General features: G+C 28.1%; 1 protein-coding gene across 2 annotated transcripts in view; it reads left to right on the top strand.

Moving 5' to 3' along the window:
* The window catches only part of LOC129987996 (mitochondrial glutamate carrier 1-like), a 44961-nt gene that overhangs the window by 20129 nt on the left and 3939 nt on the right, over positions 1–20893 (top strand). Inside the window, exons 2-9 of one of the 2 annotated variants that reach the window (XM_056096062.1) lie at positions 12387–12521; positions 12623–12678; positions 13626–13719; positions 14698–14813; positions 15980–16264; positions 16903–16978; positions 18051–18191; positions 20202–20222. In XM_056096062.1, coding sequence (XP_055952037.1) covers positions 12387–12521; positions 12623–12678; positions 13626–13719; positions 14698–14813; positions 15980–16264; positions 16903–16978; positions 18051–18191; positions 20202–20220 — 922 coding nt within the window. In that variant the 3' untranslated portion in view covers positions 20221–20222. The remainder of the gene's footprint in view (positions 1–12386; positions 12522–12622; positions 12679–13625; positions 13720–14697; positions 14814–15979; positions 16265–16902; positions 16979–18050; positions 18192–20201; positions 20223–20893) is intronic. The other variant, XM_056096061.1, reaches the window with a different exon arrangement.

Below are 20893 nucleotides of genomic sequence, written 5' to 3'. Positions count from 1 at the left end.
GCTAAGTCGTACTCTTGGCCCTAGATGGCGCTACTGAAAAACAAGAGACGCACCCTTGGCTTAAAATCACTGAGTTCTAAAGTCAGTGGGCTTGTCTATGACAAGTGCCAGTAGAAACAACAAAAATATTAATCAGAATATTATTAATAAAAACATTAATCGGAATGAAAACAACAATAGTATATTAATAAATGAATCTTATTATTTCCGATACTTATTCTAAACATAATAACAATTGCATATAATCTTTTAATTTACAATTTTTGCCTCTTCATGCTTGCCATTTTGAATTGAAAATTAGTGATCATGGATTTCATTCTAATTTTTTTTTTGTTTAGTTTTAAGATAATACAGTTATTTTTGTGAGATAATAGTTTTGGAAGATATGGGTATCAATTTCCGTAGAAAAGTCATAGCGATTACCAATCTGGCAATTGAATAAGTATATTTTTCGCGCTAGATTAAACTTTGTTTGAAGCCCATTTCTTGATTTTTTTATACGTCTTTTTTTTTCTTTTAATAGTTTATGGTGAGTCCTATCACGAGCATTTCTAATAATTTTTTACAGCTTCATTAATTGGCACAGCATTTCATTGTGTTCTTTAAAAACGTTATTGAAGCAGTTTTGGAAACGTTGTGATTGTGATTTTATTATATTTAACTTTTGGCATTCGACAGTTTGTAATGAGTGTGATTTTTGTACCACGTTCGTTAGCATTATATATATAGAGAGAGAGATTATTTTGTTATGGATTATATTTATAACTATTGCCCCCCGTTAAACTCCTTTGTGTAATGCGTATTCCGAGTATCTGCAATTCAGCTCTTTGAAGGAGGACGTTATTTTAAATTCTCCAATCAATATGGCCGTGTGACATATTTATAACGTTGTTTATTTCGTCATACCTGTCAAAAATACTCAGACACGCGGTGAGGACGCATGTTCCGCTGTTACCTGATCTGATGTTTTCAACCCTACCCTTCTGGAAAATGTTGTCTCTTACATAAATAACTCTCGGATTTCACTGCACTTGTTCTCAAAGCGATTCCTTAATGACCATTTGCGTTAAAAACTTCTTTTTGTCCTGCTAATACTAATTATGAAACACATTCAACATGCTTTTATTGGCAAATTGCCATTATTGTGAAAGAAATATTACAGGTATATTATTTTCTTTTAGATGTCCTAGATCTTTTATGTTTTTCGACGAACTCGCGAAATGTTGTATCATCAGTGGTAGGATGAATTAAAAGCTCATTAAAGCTACAAATACGAAATACTCGGATGTTTTCGTTGATTGTTATCTGTATGTTGGGAGATATAAAGGTTCTTGAGCTTTTTTTAACCATATTATTGTAAGCTTTAAACTAGCTACAGTACTCAGGTAGCTACAAAATGATATTGAATCTAGTATCTACACTTTTGAATGATATAATTTGAACGGTTAATAGTAATTTTTTGAAGGTTTAAAATATAAAATGAAATCTATTTATTTAAAATAATTAGGAACAACAAAGAAGACCTCAGTCTTAATCGTTGATCCGATTTCGTCAATTTTTATTTCATATGAAAGCTCATGACCCTTAGATTTGCCATCAATGGTAGCTTACCCCTTTTCCGTTTTCGAGACATATCTCCTAAACATTGTTTAACTGTATATTCTCTTTAACAAAAATTACCAATCGTAATAGTTTTCATAGTGCTTCCATTTCAACTTCATTATTTTGTGAAGGCTCGATAACAGTTAAAAATAAAATACATTTTACCCTTACAAGACTACTCTGGCTTTAACCCTTTGCGGTCCAGTGTCACTGGACATCGCATTTCGGTTGAGCAGGTCTTCTGCCCTGTACCACTGGACATATTGACTGACTTGTTTTATTCTATAAATTAATTTGGGTCTGGCTATCAGAACTTTAATAAAATCAATGGAACGCAAAGGTTAGCACCAAATAGCCTCAAAATATATGTTGATACCATTTAAACATGTTGATAGGAAAAATTCGCACAGCTGCATATACCAACTCCTAAGTGTGGGTATCTTAATCGCTCTGATTTTTGTGTGATTTTAAGCATCCACTATTTCCACCTGCTCGCGTACTTCTCTCGCCATATTTCTTAACACCTTTTCAGAAATTTATTTCCTTTTTCTTCACCTAAAAGGTTATAGTCAAATCACGATGTCTTCCATTTTTGATTTTTTTTTTTTTTCGTTTGTTTTCTTGATCATTTCTTTAACTTGTTCCATTTTGAAAACTCCGTGAGACTTTGCTATCTTCTACTAATAAAATGTGAACTTTTTAAATCAGGGCAAAACAAACAAATAAAAAAGGTTTAATTAACCGGAAAAAGCTTCAGCCCATCGCTGAAAAATCGAGGTTTTTTTGCTTTTAAATTATACCACTTTGCCTTATATTGAAAATAATACATTATCCAGCCGAATTCTTGTTGCTAATTATTCTTTTTTCTCGTATACCTCTGCAGTGTAAGGAAAACTGGAAAAGGTTTTCGTAGCATTGTTCAAAAGTGACATTTTAACAACATTTGATTTTTTTAGTTTCTCATATACGAACTATAGAGAAAGTATAGTAATCATCAAAATTTTCGAACTCGAGATTTTGACGAACCTCAACGGTTTAGACCTCCTTGAGTTCGAAAAACACATTTTTGGCAAATGTCCACTTGTCTGTCTGTGAAAAAAATAACTTAAAAACGCTTTCAGCTAGGCGGGTGAAATTTGCCTTTATTCCAAATTTTTATATTTCTATCAAATTTTGAGCAAAATCCGTTCAAAAGAAGTCTATCTGGTTGTTCGAATATAAGTTAACACGACAACTCAAAAACGAAGAGAGCTAGATGGATAAAATTCGGTACATAAATTTAGTATCTGCATTGTAGACACCTATCAACTTTTGAGCGAAATCCTACAAGGGGTTGAATGTCTGTCGGTCTGTATTTTCAGAAACATGTAAACGTGATAACTAAAAATGTGATGACTTAAATATATCAAATTTGGTACATGATTTTGCGACTACAAGTGTAATTTTATGTCAAATTTTTGTTTTATTCGATTGGGAAGAATTGATTATTAGATTGGACAAATTCGATTTTCGGATACTTTTGACCGCATCCAGGGATCAATTGCCAAAATACTCGCCAAGGATGCCGCAATTGATTCAATAAAAGTACTAAATTCACCCTAAAGGTTAATATTCCGTAACTATTGTGCCAGTGCCTTGCGTGCCGTTCACCGGGATAACATCTTTACTAGAAAGCACGCAAGAAAGTTTTTGCAAGATCACTTCCGCTGGTTATATTAGAGCTTTAATCGAAACAAAATATTTTTTAATCGTCATTTAGTATTTTAAAAGCGTGTTGGTTAATATAAAGATGCACTTTAATGTTGACTAATTGTCAAAATATATTATCAAAGTTTTAATATCCATACACTTAAAATTGCATATAGAAGTAATGCACGAACTGAATCAGATTTTCTTTTCCTTCGTCTTTTGTTGTTTTGAAGATTTTCTTGGTACTAGAAAGAAAAGAAAAGAGAGAAAAGAAAAACCTTATTTAGCGTGATCAACTATTCTGAGCTTTCCAAAAAAAAAAAAAAAAAAAAAAAAAAAAATGAACTCAAAATTTCAAAGATTTTTCTTTGTTTTCTTTTGAAACGTCTGTTAATATTCTTTACAAGCACTATAGTATTACCTTATACAAATTTAAAAATATACCTATTTTTTTTTATTCATTGGAACGATTTCTAGAAATTTTAGATACGATTGTTGAGTAATACTTGTTCTGCATATTAAATAGCTTATTTCTTATGCTAGCTATTTGTAGCAGTCGTTTCGCAGAATTTATTCTTATGCCTTTTTTTCGTCTGCATGTTTGTCTTCCATTTTTTTTTTTTTTTTTTTTTTTTGCGTGCATTAAGTTGGTAACTCTCCTGTACATTATTTCTGTTGCCAACATCCTTTTTTTTCTCCTTGCTAATGCAATTTCTAGAGTAATGTATAAGGCTTCAATAGACAGGAGTTTTTTTGCAAACTTCTGGATAGATAATCAATTAATGTGAAGACACATTTTTTTTGCTAATGAAAGCGATAATGAGTGGAGAAATTTAGAAGAGAGGGACATTAAAGATTTTGTTCTGAACTTAACATGCAAATTTGTATAATGACGGATATTTCCATCATACGGTTTTTTTAATTATTTTATAGTACATATTTAAACTAAGATTTTTTTAAAAAACATTTTTCCTTTAATCTAGAGCACGGATTATGTCACCCTGATTTATTTCATACACACACACACACACACACACAAAAAAAAATCATGCAAAGAAGGGTTAATATATTTTGCCTACAAACATCTACAATTTTGATGCTATGACGATGTGAGAATTTTCACAGTTCTTTCTGTTTCCAAGTTATCAGTGTTCATAGACATACATAATTCTAAAGAAATGATTATTAAAGAAACGAGAATTATCTTAATCAAAATTTCGGGATCGTGCTTTCTTAACGATAACTATACTATCTTTTTGCTTGCTTTGTATATGAGAAAATAGCCAGCGGATGTGGTCTCCCCCAAATTTTCTCGCATTCTCTAATAAACGTGTCATTCCAGAGTTCCTTATTGGCGTACAATAGTTACGAAGTATTAACTTTTGGCATAAATTTAGCACAAAAATTTGAAACAGAATTGCACAAAATCCCAAATTTGTTATATTTAAGTCATTGCGTTTTTGAATGATCGCTTTTACATGTTTCTGAAAATGCAGACCGACAGACATTAAATGCATCGCTGGATTTTTCTCAAAATTTGACAGGAGTCTACACTATAAATATTAAATCTGTTTACCGAATGTTATCTATCTAGCTGTCATCTGTTTGTAATTATCATGTTAACTTATATTCAAATAGACGGACAACCTAAGAACAGATTTTACTCAAAATTTGATAGAAATCAGCAAATGTAGTGTAAAGACCATATACCAAGTTTCAACCGTCTAGCTCAAAGCGTTTTTGTGATATTTGTCACAGACAGACGGACATTTTCCAAAAAATGCGTTTTTCGAATTCAGGGAGATCTAAAACGTTGAGATACGTCAAAATCTATACATTCTGTATGCTACGTATACAAGAAAGTAATATATATATTCTGTTATGAAATAACTTATGATATCTCTAAATCTAAATTAAATCCTAATTAATTTCTCAATTTTCAACTTAATTTAGCCCATATTGACTTCATTCTAAAATGTTCTCTTATTTTCTGATCCAATTCCACTTTTTTTTTTATTTAATTAATGTAACAGAAGCTCTGTAAAATTGCTGAAACCGACAAGTTTCCAGACTCTGAGTGAAGGGATACAAATTTGTCAATCTAAATAAATTCTTTTAAAAGATCCCTATAATCCCGTTACCAAAATCGACACATGGGAATAATTATTTCATTGGCTCTTTTCTCTTTTGTGTTGTAATGTAGACGTATCTTGTCGCTTCTTACTTGTATATATATATATATATATATATATATACATATATATATATATATATATATATATATATATATTAGATTTAATTGGAATGGTATAGTTAGTTGGTATAGCTGGTATAATTAGTTGGTATATACCAACATAGTTGGTATATACGATAAAAGGGACGATTTCAACTTTAAAATAACAAAACTATGTAACTACCATTCCAATCTAAACTCTAAAATTTTGAAAAATCTAATTTTCTCACAAGTTAACAGGATCAAAAGGGTTTGCAATAATAAAAATTCTTATATTGAAGCATCAAACAACCTCCTTAAAAATTTAATTAAAAATGAATTTCCTAGAAATTACTGTAATGCCAATTTTTTAATTAAACAAAGTATGGTTTGGGATTAATCCTTTGGCTTAAATAAAAATAGAACTTTCCTTGCATATTGGATCACTCAAAAGATGGCGCTGGGAGCCTACATCTGTTTACATAATTTACCGCTAGTTTTTTAAAAACAGGGAATCACAATCGATAGTTTAAAGTTTCCTTGACTGTTGATGGTATGTACTGGCCTTTTCGTTTTTAATTTTTAATTTTAGTGCTATTTTTTGTTTTTAGTGTTATTTTTGTTATTGTTTTTTTACTTTGTTGTGGTTAATTTCTTCTAATTTGTTGTTTTATATTTCCTTTCTGTTAAAATGGTATATCTCTTGAGCATAATTTCAGGGGATTTTCGGGTCACGAGGAATCATTATTAGACAATGTCTGTATTTCCTCACAGAAAAAATCCCTTTCTTTGAATCCCTGCCTGAGGGTGACCCTGGAAAAAGTCTTCAGGCCGGATTCTTCTTTTTTTTATATTTTTTATAATTTTTTTGGTTTAATTTTTATTTGATTTTTTGTTTTTCCTATTAACTTGATTCTAATACTTTTGTATATATATATATATATATATATATATATATATATATATATATATATATATATATATATATATATATATATATATAATATGAGGGAGAGAAACTTTTGAACAGGATCATTCGAAGATGCAGTCTCGCAAGGACCCGTCATAAATAAAAGATATGCTTTCACTTGAACAAAAAGTTCTCCAGAAGATTTGACATGTTGCGGAATTTTTCATCCCCCGACTCATTCCGAATTCCAGCGGGAGCACGCCGATCGATGTTCGTTACGAGTTGCTAAATCGGGAAACCTGCGTGTAATGAAACCCATTCCGTCCTTTTATGATATTTTCGCGGTAAAAGGCTCCGATGAAAGAGAGAAACGACACTTTTCTTGTTATCCACCCTCCGAAACATTTTTCCTGGGATTGTCCTCCCACATCGGTCGATGTCGACACGTTTCGAGCGTCAGTGGTGCAGTGCAGCGTCGAACGCGTTCTATTCTCGTCATTTCGGTTGTCATATACATAAGTTTAGAAGAGGCTTGCAGTTATGTCACGCTCACGTGTTTGGCGGTTTGCGCAGTTGGCGGGCTGTGTTGTTCTTGAATCACTTGAACAGGCAGGATATGCGCTTGACCTTCTGGGTTAGTTATTATGATGGGCTGATGAAGGGCGCCGAAGGTGTTGCGAAAATATATTTTTTCTGACTATTTTTATTCTGATATTTAAAACTTCTCTATTTCTTTTTAACCTTAAGTAATGTTACGTTTTAACAAATTTGAATTTTGCTATCAATGTCTGTATACATTATTGTATTGAATTTCAGAATTGGTGCTGAAAACTATAGTTTAAATCTCTTAAGTTAGTATTGAAAACAGTCAATTTAAAAGACAAAAATCAATTAAACATTTCCTAGTACAAATGAATATGGTTAATTCAAAGGTTTTTATTTTGGAAATTTTATGTGTTTCTTTAAATTCCTTGAATACAATCATTTTTTAGATTTTTTTTTATTATTATCACTTTATATATTGAAATTTTAAATTTATTAATTATTTATGTATTAGTGATTAAAAGTGCCTAACGTCAATAATTTTTTGTTTAAAAATTATTCGTTTCCATTTGTCGAATTAATTGTTTTACCAGGGTTTTTTTCCCTCTCAATTCAAATTTTTGGATCAATCAAGCAATTCTGAAGTTCTTTTCTATTTCGAATTATCTTAGTTTCATTGTATCTCGAATATCTCGTACATATTTATATGATTTGAAAGAAAAAGAAGTAAGAAGCAAGCAAGATATATCGTTTAGTTAAACGATTAAATGCATTCGCCTAAAAGGGTTAAGAAGAGAGAGGACTCAACACATTCGCTGCCAGGACTTAGCCAGATATTCGGACATCCATCTAATTAGCTGACCCTTCTTTACTATCTCTTAACTATAGTTGAGAAGTTGTCATCTAACTAATTACTATTCGTTTCAGGATCCGAAGACTAGCACTTTTTGATGATTGTACTTAGCTAAGGGATGGTACGCTGAAAGTAAAGCAGTTATTACGCTTCCAAATCTGCGAGTTATCTGAATTTATCCTATTGCTAAATGTCAACATCTCTATTCATCTTTCCTTCCAACCTTTTTTTACGAAATAAATGCTTTCTCGTGCATGCGCAATATCGTGGTGGGATTCCAAATCCGAGAATGAGTATTAGATGGTTCGGTTTAATTATATAATAGTTATGTTGCTGTATTATGCGATATTCAACGTCTGAGAAACAGATTTGCAAGAGAAAGGACCAAAAACATCAATCAAAACCACTTTTGTTAAATTAATTTTACAAACGTGAGAGCCTCTTTGTGCATAAACAATAAAATATTAATTTATATCGTTAATTTTAACGAATAATAAGAAATGTATGTAAATTTTGTGACTTAACAGTTTGTGTATTTTAAATTAAAAATCGCTTTTATAAAAAATATTCTGAAACTTCTTTTCTAGTTTAATATACTTCTAATATATTAGAAGTATATGTAATATTCAAATCTATTATACTATATAGTCTAGTATTAAAAATATATTATATATCTAGTATTAAAAATTATACTAAACTATAATATAATATACTAGAAACTGTTTTCTAGTATATTATATTCTAGTTTATATATCTAGTATTAAAAATTATACTAAACTAGAAAACAGTTTCTAGTATATTATATTCTAGTTTAGTATAATTTTTAATACTAGATATATAAACTAGAATATAATATACTAGAAAACAGTTTCTAGTATATTATATTATAGTTTAGTATAATTTTTAATACTAGATATATAATATATTTTTAATACTAGACTATATAGTATAATAGATTTGAATATTACATATACTTCTAATATATTAGAAGTATATTAAACTAGAAAAGAAGTTTCAGAATATTTTTTATAAAAGCGATTTTTAATTTAAAATACACAAACTGTTAAGTCACAAAATTTACATACATTTCTTATTATTCGTTAAAATTAACGATATAAATTAATATTTTATTGTTTATGCACAAAGAGGCTCTCACGTTTGTAAAATTAATTTAACAAAAGTGGTTTTGATTGATGTTTTTGGTCCTTTCTCTTGCAAATCTGTTTCTCAGACGTTGAATATCGCATAATACAGCAACATAACTATTATATAATTAAACCGAACCATCTAATACTCATTCTAGTTAAAATACACAAACTGTTATGTCACAAAATTTATTTTTCTTCTAAAAACTGTTTAAAGCAGAATTAAATGTAATTCTTTTTGGCATTTTCATATGCAGATCAATAAAGGAATCTATCATGCATGATAAATTAGATTTTCCGGCATGAATATTTCAAAAAATAAAGTTTCATTATTTTCAAGCATCAACTATTCGAACTATTTAATGTTCATGTTCATAGCGCAATTTTGGGTAATTTTTTTTTTTTACGTGGAAAATTTTTAGAAACATTAATTTTTTTATTAATTTTTAAATATTTATCTAAATATATACTTAAACTCTGAAATAAAAACTTTATTTTCAGTTCAAAGATTATTAATTTAATAAAATATCGCTTTCTGATGTTTCAAACTGAATTCTGCTCAAACGTATCAACAATTTTTTAAGCCCATCAAAATTTACAATGGGAACTATTTAACAGAGTGTTATAATACATCGCACAACTTTTCCCTTTATTATCAATTTAAGACTTTATTTTACAACAGTACTTTTATAAAGTACTGTAGTAATCATGTTTATATTCTTCGTAACATGGCCATATTTCCTTTCGGTATTCACAAGAAAATAATGAATATAATTCCGACGGCAAGCAATAAATGGCATCTGAAGACAGAAATCGATGTTTTAAAATGACTAATTAAATTATTTTATGAAAGTAAAAAAAAAAGAAAAAAAGTTTTCCTCTTTTATAGAGTTTTTCTGCACCAAAACTTATCCAATAACACACGAATAAAATTAGAAAATTGTCAGTAAATTTGTTCTTACTATATGTTCTTATTTGTGTCATACAACTCAAGAAAAATCGTATTTATGGCACTGGCAGTAATAATAAATAAATAATGAATATATAGAGAGTTCTGCATTGTGTCTTCTCATTAACTGTACCATCTATTCATTAAGTAATGAGTATTTTGAGCGCTAAGAGTTACGGTGACCGGCCACTTATGGCAAGGTCAAAAGTCTGGAGTTCTAGCATTATCGTTTAGCTCCGTGCACGCAAACCAGATACATTTTAAATATTTAATGATCTTTCTAGATGATCTCGCATCTGTTTAAAAGATTGACGAGATCTCTTCAAAGAATTTTATCAGAATAATGTAAGGCTGTTACGGCCCTTCATAGTTTCATCTTCTGTCTGAATTTTAAAATTAAAATTTTGCAGCTCTTTTACTTAAAAGATTTTTAACACTTATATTAATTTTTGAAATTAAATGATTAAATTTAAAATATAACTTATTTCTATTGGTGAAATTTATAAATATATTGCATTTAGCAATACTGTTTATCTTATAGATTCTAAGGCTCAAGTTTTTTTGTTACAACTCAAACTTTTATAAAAGTGTAGGTTTTGAGGCCATGTCCGAAATCTGATTGCACCGAAACTTCCATATATGTGGATCTAGTGCATATCAACTCTGATGCTGTGAGCAAACGTATTTTCGTTCGTGTGGTGTGGAAATTTGGAGATGGTATGACAGTTCAGTGTCGCCCTCGTCGCAGTCTGACCCAAAATAGTGTTGCTTCCAAATAGGACATTAATATAACTAAACAAGCTCAAGCCTGCGATTCGGGCCATCTATCTTAATTATATGACCCCTTTTTTGCTGCATCTTAACAGCAGTGTAGATAGAGGCCATCTAAATAAAAATTAGGCTTGAATCGTCGGTGATTCACATGGCAACCAATATATTAATCGAATGAAATAAGACTCTTTAGTTGAGTAATATTTACCTAACGTATTGATGTTTCACCAGCTTTATTTTGGGACGGTACTTGGATTAAATGGATGATACTAGAGCGAGCATTTTCTTTTCAAATTTACATATTACCGTACATAAATCGAAAGTACTTTTGATTTCGACGAATTGCCTTTGCATTCCAAAATCTAATTAGGTATTAATAATATTTTACTGGGCATATCTGCCGGTTACATTCCTTAAAAGACGATGCAATCACTTTAATTAACAATCAAAATTAGTATTAGTGATCTCAATAAAGTCTTGTATGCGTGATTTGAATTTTAAAAATTGAATTATAAGCTTAAGTATGCATGCAATCTAATATCTCCGAAGCGGAGACAGTGAAGCGCTAAAGTTTAACATGTTTCAAGCCCATAATATACTTTAATCTTGGTTAAAATCGGTTCTCAAACTCGCGATTCCCAGTTCCCAAGGCTAACAATCTGTCGTTATATTAACTATGGCCGACCCTGTTTTTATTATTTGTTGACAGTTATTTTGACATTTTCGATATCATCTGTGATAATTTGCAAATATACTATTAAGCTACTTTTATGTGAAATTAAATTATCTTGATTTTGAATGTTAAGATCCTTGCATGCTTGTTGAGAAGCGTGATTTGCTAAGCAGTTTTTAATTTTGATAAGTGATTTTAATAACTTTATTTATCTTTTTGAATTTTTTTTTTTCTTAAGGAAGTATCTACTGTATCGCTGCGGTAAAACCCTTTTGTCTTAGTTGGCATAGAAATCTTGTCTCTATTATAACACGCTAATTAAATAGCGATACCATTATGGCCTTGCACATAAACAATCGTTTCTTTATAAATGTAATTGAATTTATTTGTAAATGTTTCACGTAAGTAGCAATTTTGTACAAAAAAACTCGAAATTAAAAAAAAAAAGCTCGAAATTGAAAATTAGTTAACAATGGCATGCATAATAGAGATCACCCTCACGCAGATGTTCAGCATCCCGTACATGAGCGTTGTGGGCTTCGTATTTGTTAAAGAAAACCGAATATGTTTCTTTTGAATCTTTCTTTCTCACCGAATGAAACCAAAATTTAATCCAAAACTGTAATTGTAGTTATAAAATTGTATATTAAAATCGATTTTTTTAATTCATTATGTTTTTCATGTATGCGAAAGTAGACTGACAGACGGACAACCACATCCAAATTGATACGGATGTGCATTTCAGATTCTAAACCTTTTGTACCAAAGTTTATATGCCTGTATCTTTACGATATTATAGTTTGTCATGTTCATTTGTGCTCGATGAGCCGGACAAGCAGACTTCTTATAAATGAATTTCATCCAAAAAATTGATAGAAGTTTACAAATTTGGAGTAAATAAAGTTTACCAAATTTCATTCATCTGGCTCAAAGTGTTTCTTGAGCTTCATGTGCAAATAACGAATTCTAAAGATTTGTTGAATTCAATATCTCCTCTTTGTATTCGAGAAAATAAGAGACATATTTTGATGTCTTTCAGATTAATTCCAAAAATCATCAATGGTGGTATCGCTGGTATCATTGGCGTGACATGTGTCTTTCCCATCGATCTAGTGAAAACGAGGCTGCAGAACCAACAAGTCGGACCACAAGGCCAAAAAATGTACTCCTCCATGTAAGTTTGGCCCTCTTTGTCTTGTATGCACAGTTGTACATTTGAAATTCTTAATCTAATGTGATAAATATTCTAGAAGTCAAATTCTATTTCTTTTACAGGTTAGATTGTTTCCGAAAAACATACACAAGAGAGGGATTTTTTGGCATGTACAGAGGTAATATTTTCAACTATTGATTTGAAATATTTTTTTAATAGCATCATTATCTAACTCTTCTGAAATTAATTATTTTCATTCATTAGCAAATTTATCTGTATTCTATTAAATATTCCTTTGCATTAAAGGTAAATGCTATATTGATTTCTGCTTTTGTGCATTATTTCATTATTTAATTTTTAGTGTTTAAAATTCATGTTTGAATTCACAAAATAAAGTAGTTAGTTTTTAAATTTCGAGTCTTTAAATTCAGAAAAATATTATTTTTGTTCTGAATTTTATTGAGTATTTTCTTCACATTCTAAAAAATGAAAAAAAATCCTTTTATTTTGTTTTTAATGTTAATCATTTTATTAATTAAAGTTCAAATTACAGATATGTATTTTTCTTAAAGAGCTTTCTTTAAAATTCATTAATTTTCAAGTATTTTAAAAAGGAAATTTTATAAATATTTATTTCATATCTCCCTTTGTTTTGCTTTTACAATATTTTTAATTTTGTAAAATATTTTAATTGCTTATGGCTGAAGCCTGCAATTTAATGTTTTGTGATATGACATTAATATATTTTTTTATTTAATTTGCATTTATAAATAATATACAATTAAATATAAGAAATAATAATTATTGTTATAATAATATAAAATGTTTATTTTATTACATTTTTAAGGTGCTAAGAGATTTTAATTTTAATCTCTTCATTAATTTTTTTTTATTATTTTAGAAATTAGGCTTTTTATATTATGCTTTTTCATTATAAATTTTAAACTATTATTTTACATTCACACATTAACTTTAATTGGTAAAGACAATTATTTACCTAATGGGCATATAATACAATATAATTTAATAGCTATTTTATTGAGATTAATTGTTTGTACTTATTGCTCCTATTTTTTATGTATGATGTGGTCAAGTAATATGCACATTTACTTCTGTTATTTTTAGGATCAGCTGTGAACATACTTCTGATTACTCCTGAAAAGGCCATCAAGCTTGCAGCTAATGATTTCTTCCGTCATCATCTTTCCTCTGGTTCTGGGTAAATAATGTATAATCGTTTGATTCTATATGTTATAAATTTTTATTCCATTTGAAATCGGCATATTGAGAAGTCATGTTATATTATTTCTAATATTGAATGTTAGTTTCCTTAAGAATATAATTTGTGGTTGATTCCATCAAAATATACTCCCCATTACAATATTTCTCATGACATGAATTTGAAAAAAATCACTGCATTTTCCCTCCTCCTGATTATGTTTCCTGGAATCCAAAACCTTGCTTTGTTTCAAAGCTATACAATATTTTGCTTCTGTTATCTTATGAATATGAAAGATAGAGCTCTTTCATTTGATATAAGCCATAGAATGATATGCTATAAGGAAGGTAAATCTGGACTGTGTTCATAGATAAAGGGATTTAACTTAAAGAATGTATAGTTAGTGATGGGTGAATAGACATTGAAGGTAAGTGCATCTGTCAATTGAGCCTGTTTCTTCGAGCCAGCTGTTAATTGGTCAAAAACAATGAAATTTAATGCTTTTTTACTCAGTAAGTTTAAATGAGAGGAATTTGAAATTGCTATTTTGTTTAAAATATTTGAGTGCTAATAAAATTTAAGTGTGATAAGTAGGACAGGAACCATGTAAGATTTTATTCTCTGTAAATTTTTTTATAAATATAATATTTGACTTAAAATATAACTATTTTCTTCATTTAGATTATTTTTCCATTTAGAAGTATATGACTATTTGTAAAATCTAGAAATTTGGTGTTAGTAAAGGATTAGAACGGACATTGTGTATTCTGAGATCTATCCCAAAAATAACCGTTGTGTAGTAATAAAAAGCAAAACATTAATGTAAATAACTAAACTAGTTATTGATTATTTTTCATATTAAGTTATCTAAATTAATAACCATGTTTAATTAAAATCATAAAAAACATATTTTATAAAATATAATGCTTATGAAAAGAAAATGAATAATGATTTTCTGATATTTCTTTTCATATTTAGAAAACTGTCTTTGCAAAGAGAAATGATTGCTGGTGGATCTGCTGGTTTCTGTCAGATAATCATCACCACTCCCATGGAACTCTTGAAAATACAGTTGCAAGATGCAGGCAGAGTAGGTGAGTACAAATATTTTCTTTTTATAAAACAAATTATTTAAAGATGAAAATTATTTTCAAACATATATACTTGTTTTAACGTTGAAAAGTCTTTAAAGTATTATCAATTTTTTCCCATGCAAAAATTTTCAAATTAATGAAGATGTTAGTTTTGAGAACATTAAGAGTTGTTGTTTAGGAACAGCCATATTGCTTATCTGCCTTTTAAAAGATTCCTTGAAAGGCGTTTGTTTTAAAAGATCAAAATATAATTACTTCAAATATGGAAATAAAATATTTTTTCTTGCTAAGGTTCTAACTTTGCATTTAATTCCTTGTTTTTTCCTAGTTTAATGTTTATTTAGGAGTATTTTGAGCTTTGTATCTCTCATTTGAAGTCTGGTGAATTTGTTAGTTTTCTTTCGTAAATATCATTCTGATAATGCTTATTCTATATGAAGTCTGGTGAATTTGTTAGTTTTCTTTCATAAATATCATTCTGGTAATGCTTATTCTATATGAGCTTTGGCATAGTAAGTGCATGTTGATTGTAGATATATACTGAATTTGTATTGCCATTTGATTTCTGATCACATATGCTTGATATTTAAATTAAGTTTATGAAAGCTGGGAACATAAACACACTGCTACACTTATGTAATTTTTCCTGGAATTGCATGAAGCATAAAAAGATTTTGTTAAAATGAAGATAATTAAGTGATTGGTGAATTGGCATATTCTTTGAATATATGATTATTTATAATATTTTCTTAAGGAATGAATAAGGAATATTATATATAATATTTTCTAAGGAGTTTCTTTTTCTCTTTATCTTTTACTTGGGAAAAAAAATACTATTTAAGAATCAAAACCCTCTTTCTATATCAACTTTTTTTATTTCCATTTTATAAACTTTACAGATCAAGTTGTTGAAAAAATATCTAAGTTATAATGATCTGCTAATGATAAGAAAAATATTTTCAGTCTCATTATTTAATCAAGCTCTATAAATAAGTATATTAAACATTAGAGGTAAAACGTTTCAAACTTATTTATTTTTAAATTACTATTTATGTTTCGGTGCCTATCCTTTTAAGTTTTAAATAATCAATTAGGCCATTTCATTGAGCTCAAAGTATTCTATAAATAGTTTCTAAAATAGTTATTTAGAAAAAAAAATGTTACAGCTGCAAGAGGACCAGGTGGAGGTGGAACGGTGGTTGCGACTTCAGCAACTTCCATAGCCCTTCAGCTGCTTCGTACGAGAGGCATTGCTGGACTGTACAAAGGCATTGCAGCTACAATGCTGAGAGATGTCAGCTTTTCTGTTGTGTATTTCCCTCTGTTTGCGCACTTAAATGCCTTAGGTCCTCGAAAGAAAGATGGCAGTGGAGAAGCTGTATTTTGGACATCATTCCTAGCAGGCTGCTTAGCTGGTTCTACAGCAGCATTTACTGTGAATCCATTTGATGGTAATTAATATTCTCTGTACTCTTTTGTCACATTTTTTTCTAATTATTAAGCTGGGATATGCAAATTTTTATTCTTTTTGAGTAAAACTAAACTAAACTAACCTTTTACATTCACCACACAAACACGAATGAGCCCATTATTTGTATAAAGTGCATTATGCCTGTGCTAAATCTAATAACTTAATTTTTTATTTCTAATCCATCACATATTCAGAAGTATGCATAATTTTTATTAAAAATAGAAATAATTTCTCATAAATCATATATTTTTCCATTTTAATGCCTGTAGATTAATGCTGCTAACTTTTTTAATAATTTATCTTGGTTAAATATAAACAATAATTATTTCTATATATCTATTGAATTCTTACCTCTTTGGAGATTACATGATTTCATGTTCTAGGATGTGTATCTTTTTAAATTTGGATTATATGTGATGTTATGTCTTTATGAAATTTTAATAAATAATAGATTTCTACGATATGAAATTTTAAGCACCATTTCTTTGCATTCATTTCACTTGCATATTTTGTTTTCAAGTCTTTTGTTTTTCATTCCTATCACTTTAAAATCATTTTTAATTTTTGATGTTTTATTTTGTCTTTTGGAATTTTATTTATTCAATGTTTTTTTTAAAGTTGTGAAGACGAGGTTGCAGCTTCTCCAAAAGGCAAGTGGTGAAATGACATACTCAGGGATACCAGATGCTTTTGTGTAAGTTGAGAAAAATGGTTATCTAAAGTTAATAATGATAATTCAATAACTAATATTCCTAGCTTTGTGCATATATTATAAGAATTAAATTGATGGAATAAAATTTAAAAAATAATTTGATTTTGTGATTGGAAATTCATAAGGCTGTAGTAATTATTTTATATTATTTACTGATTTAAACAAATATATGTATAAAAATATCTTATTTATTCTTTTGAAGCTAACAGGTTATATATAGTTGGAGTTGTGAAAATGTTGAATAAATTTTGAACTAGCCAAAATCATATTAATGGCCATATACATTTATTTTCTTTGCATGCATTTTTCACTTTTTATCTCTCTTAAATTTTTGTTTTGGAAACTTTTAGTTTTTTTCCTAAAGGATGAACTCGTATTAATATTAAAGAAATTTTGCAAAAATTAGCTGCTTAACAAATCAATAGTCATATTTTTATGCATTTTAAATCACAATTTTGTTTCTGGAAAGAAATTTTAAAAAAATATTCTTTTAAGAGAAGCTGAAGAAACGCTTAATATACTAGATATATTGTAAAAAGGGGAAACTTATTTCCACAAGGTATTTTATTCTGCTTTCGATTCAAGTCAAATAATTCTCAAGTTTTTATATGGAAGGATTTTTTTTATACAAAAGAACTTAAGTTAATCATTGAATACTAGAATTTTAAGTTCATTTAAGAGGCCCTATGGATGTCCACATTAGATGAGATTTTTTAATATGTTGTTATGGCATTAATGAAATTCAACTATGAGCATTATTGTCTTTCAATTTATTTATATATTATGAAAGAAATTTTAAATTTATTTATTTCAAAAATCATTTATAGTTTAGTGAGTTGCAAAATTTGTGTTAAAAAATTTCTATTTCCAAATTGTTTGCCTGAGTTACAACTTATCTATGTTTTCTATAGTTTCAAGTTTGTTTATTTTTTTGAAAAAAAAAATTTAATGAAAGCATAAACTGTGATTAATTACATTTTTTTTATTATTATAAGAGAGATTAAGTATATGCTATCTGAAGAAGAGTTGAGTAACCTTCTCCATTGTATTCCAGAAAAATAATGAAAAATGAAGGACCTTCGGCATTTTTCAAGGGGGCTGGTTGCAGGATGATTGTGATTGCTCCTCTCTTTGGAATCGCACAAACTGTTTATTATTTAGGGGTAGCAGAATGGCTACTAGGGAAGAAGAGGAGGTAAGTGGTATATTTTGTTCGGAAATATCTTCTGAAGGTAATTTTTGTTATTTTTATATCATTTTTAAAAAATCTGTTCTGGATTCTTAGATTATAAATATATCTATGTAATATGCATGCTTAAGATTTTTGTATTCAAACACCCATTCAATCTACTTTTTTTTATATACTTAAACATTGATGAAATGTATTGAGTTGCTACTTTTTGTGATAAATATATGTACATTTTTCCATATATGTAATTCTTTTCTTATGGAAATATGTCTTAAAATAATACCCTTCCCCCATTATGATCAGATTTATATCACCTATACTAACATAAATGAATTTTATATTGATAATTTTTTATGTTTTCACAATTTTGATTTTTCTATTTAAGATCAGTTTATTTCCTTTGTTCTTAAATTACTTCATGTAGTCAAATTATGGAAGTACATGTTTCTTTATTTAAAAATATTTAAAATTTAAATTTAATGAATATAATTTAGTGATAAATTGTATATTAATATTATATATTTATTATATGTGCTAAATATTCTTTTTTTGACATCTTTAATAACTGAAATATACATTACTTAGTAAATATTTATATTAAGTTACTGGAGTTTATTTAAAAATATGAGGTTTTTTTTTTTCTGATTTTTATTTACATTTAATATTTCTTTACCTTTGTATGCTATCAATCATGTAGACTAGTGTGCTTTGCATATCACTTGTTTTTAATTTTTATTGAAAAAATAGCATCCTTTTAATGGCATGTATTTTTCCTATTTAAGTTTTATTACATGTTACATTTGCATTGTGTTTATTCAAAACCATCTAACATCTAAGTGATATTTCACACTGTAATTAAGAAAGGAGTGAAAAGTATTAAAATTAATAACTTAATAAAAATAATACTGATTCTTATGCTTAAAACATATAATGGTTGGAGTAAAAATAAAGCAAATTTGTTTAATTAGTAAAAGTTATTGTATTAATAATACAATTGTAACTTTAAACTGCTGTGATATTTATTAAATTCTTCAGGGTTTTTTTTTAATATTATTCAGATTTTTGAATAAATTTGGAGGCAACCTTTTATTTTGTTGAATCTTTCATAAACCCCAATAATGCAACAATGTTTTATTGTTATATTCAATTTTTTTTTCAAAGTATGCATGTATTGAAGACCAATACATGTATTTTGAAATACATGTTCAATACATGTATTCAAAGTATACATGTATTGGTAAAGTGTATTGCTAATATACACTTATTGTTAAATATTGTCAATTCTCTAAATTAAACATTTCACCAATTAAAAAAATATTTAAATTGTAGCACAATTCATTTTCATTTGATTAGATATTTTAATTTGTTAAATCAGATGTTGTGAAATATTCAATTTGTGTTATGCTATATGTGTTTATTTATTTATTAAAAAATCAACAGAATAACTAAGATATATTTTATAAAGAAAACTTTAGATATAAAATTTGATATTATCTGTCCGTTTTAGTCTTAAATAATAGTAAAATGCTTGATGCGTAACATGAAGCAAAACATGTTAAATAAATGCAGTGAATTAAAAAACATATATATACTAAATTTCATCCTGTCTCTTTTAGAGTTTTAACTGCACTATAATGTACAAAGTGCTGTTTTCAGTATTTTAAAAAGTAGTTTTCTCTTATGTTTTAATGAAGAAACTCTTGGATTTTGGCCCAATATTAACACTGATTATTATTATTATTTTAAATTGATTATCCTATAAACAAATACAAGTTTAAAAAATGAAAATGAATTGTATAGTTAAAAATATTTGATTTAATTGTTTGCATATTATTTTTGGATTACTTGCCTGAAATTTCTAACCTATTTAATGAATTGCTCCCATCGCATGCAAATTTTTCTTACTTTTGAAACCATCAAACCTTGTTTTTATATTAGTGTGTGTGTAACCTGAATTTGTTTTGTTTGATTCATACTAACTTTGCCTACTTTTTTCCTCCCTCCCCTTGCATGCAGTGATGATTCTGGAAAATAATGGTAAGCTCCTTTCCTTAGAATTTTTGTCTAGTTGAAGAAGACTTAGTAATTATAGTATAACAAAATATTTTGAATATTGATATATGATGTTCTGATTTGTTTTAATTAGGTTTGAGATAGGCTGATTTTAAAAAAGGAATTTATTTATTCATTGGATATCTTAAAATGTACTTTGTGTTATGGGAAAAAAAAAGTTTTTGCTATAGTATACAAAATACTTTCATTACAACTAGCCAAAAAGATTTTAATATCTACTTCATCCAAAATAAATATATATATTAAGTTTTCCTTGTTTTGATATCAATTTATTATTGAACTAGTATTAAATTTGGGATTTGGTATTATCAAAATTCACTATTCACCATAGCAAATCAATTTATCAAAACTTTTCGAAAGAAAGTGTTTTTGAATCTGCTGGAAAATTTATCAAATTTCTAAATGCACTCTTATAAGTAATTATTTTTTATGTATGCTTTTTTATTTATCCAACATGCCATTACAGTGATAAAAAAAGAAAAACAGATTTAATTCAAGAATTAGAGAATGCTTGTTGTATTTTGTTATTTTCAAAAAACAGTCTGATGAAAGTAAATGTCTTTAAAGATGGACATTGATTCTTTTGATAGGCGTTTCTATCATTTTCAAAATTTGCAAACTATATATTTTCGAAA

Source organism: Argiope bruennichi, chromosome 10, assembly GCF_947563725.1.
Source record: "Argiope bruennichi chromosome 10, qqArgBrue1.1, whole genome shotgun sequence".
Lineage (NCBI taxonomy): Eukaryota > Metazoa > Arthropoda > Arachnida > Araneae > Araneidae > Argiope > Argiope bruennichi.
Note: the sequence above shows the minus strand (reverse complement) of the source record. Positions and strands in the feature narration are given on the sequence as shown.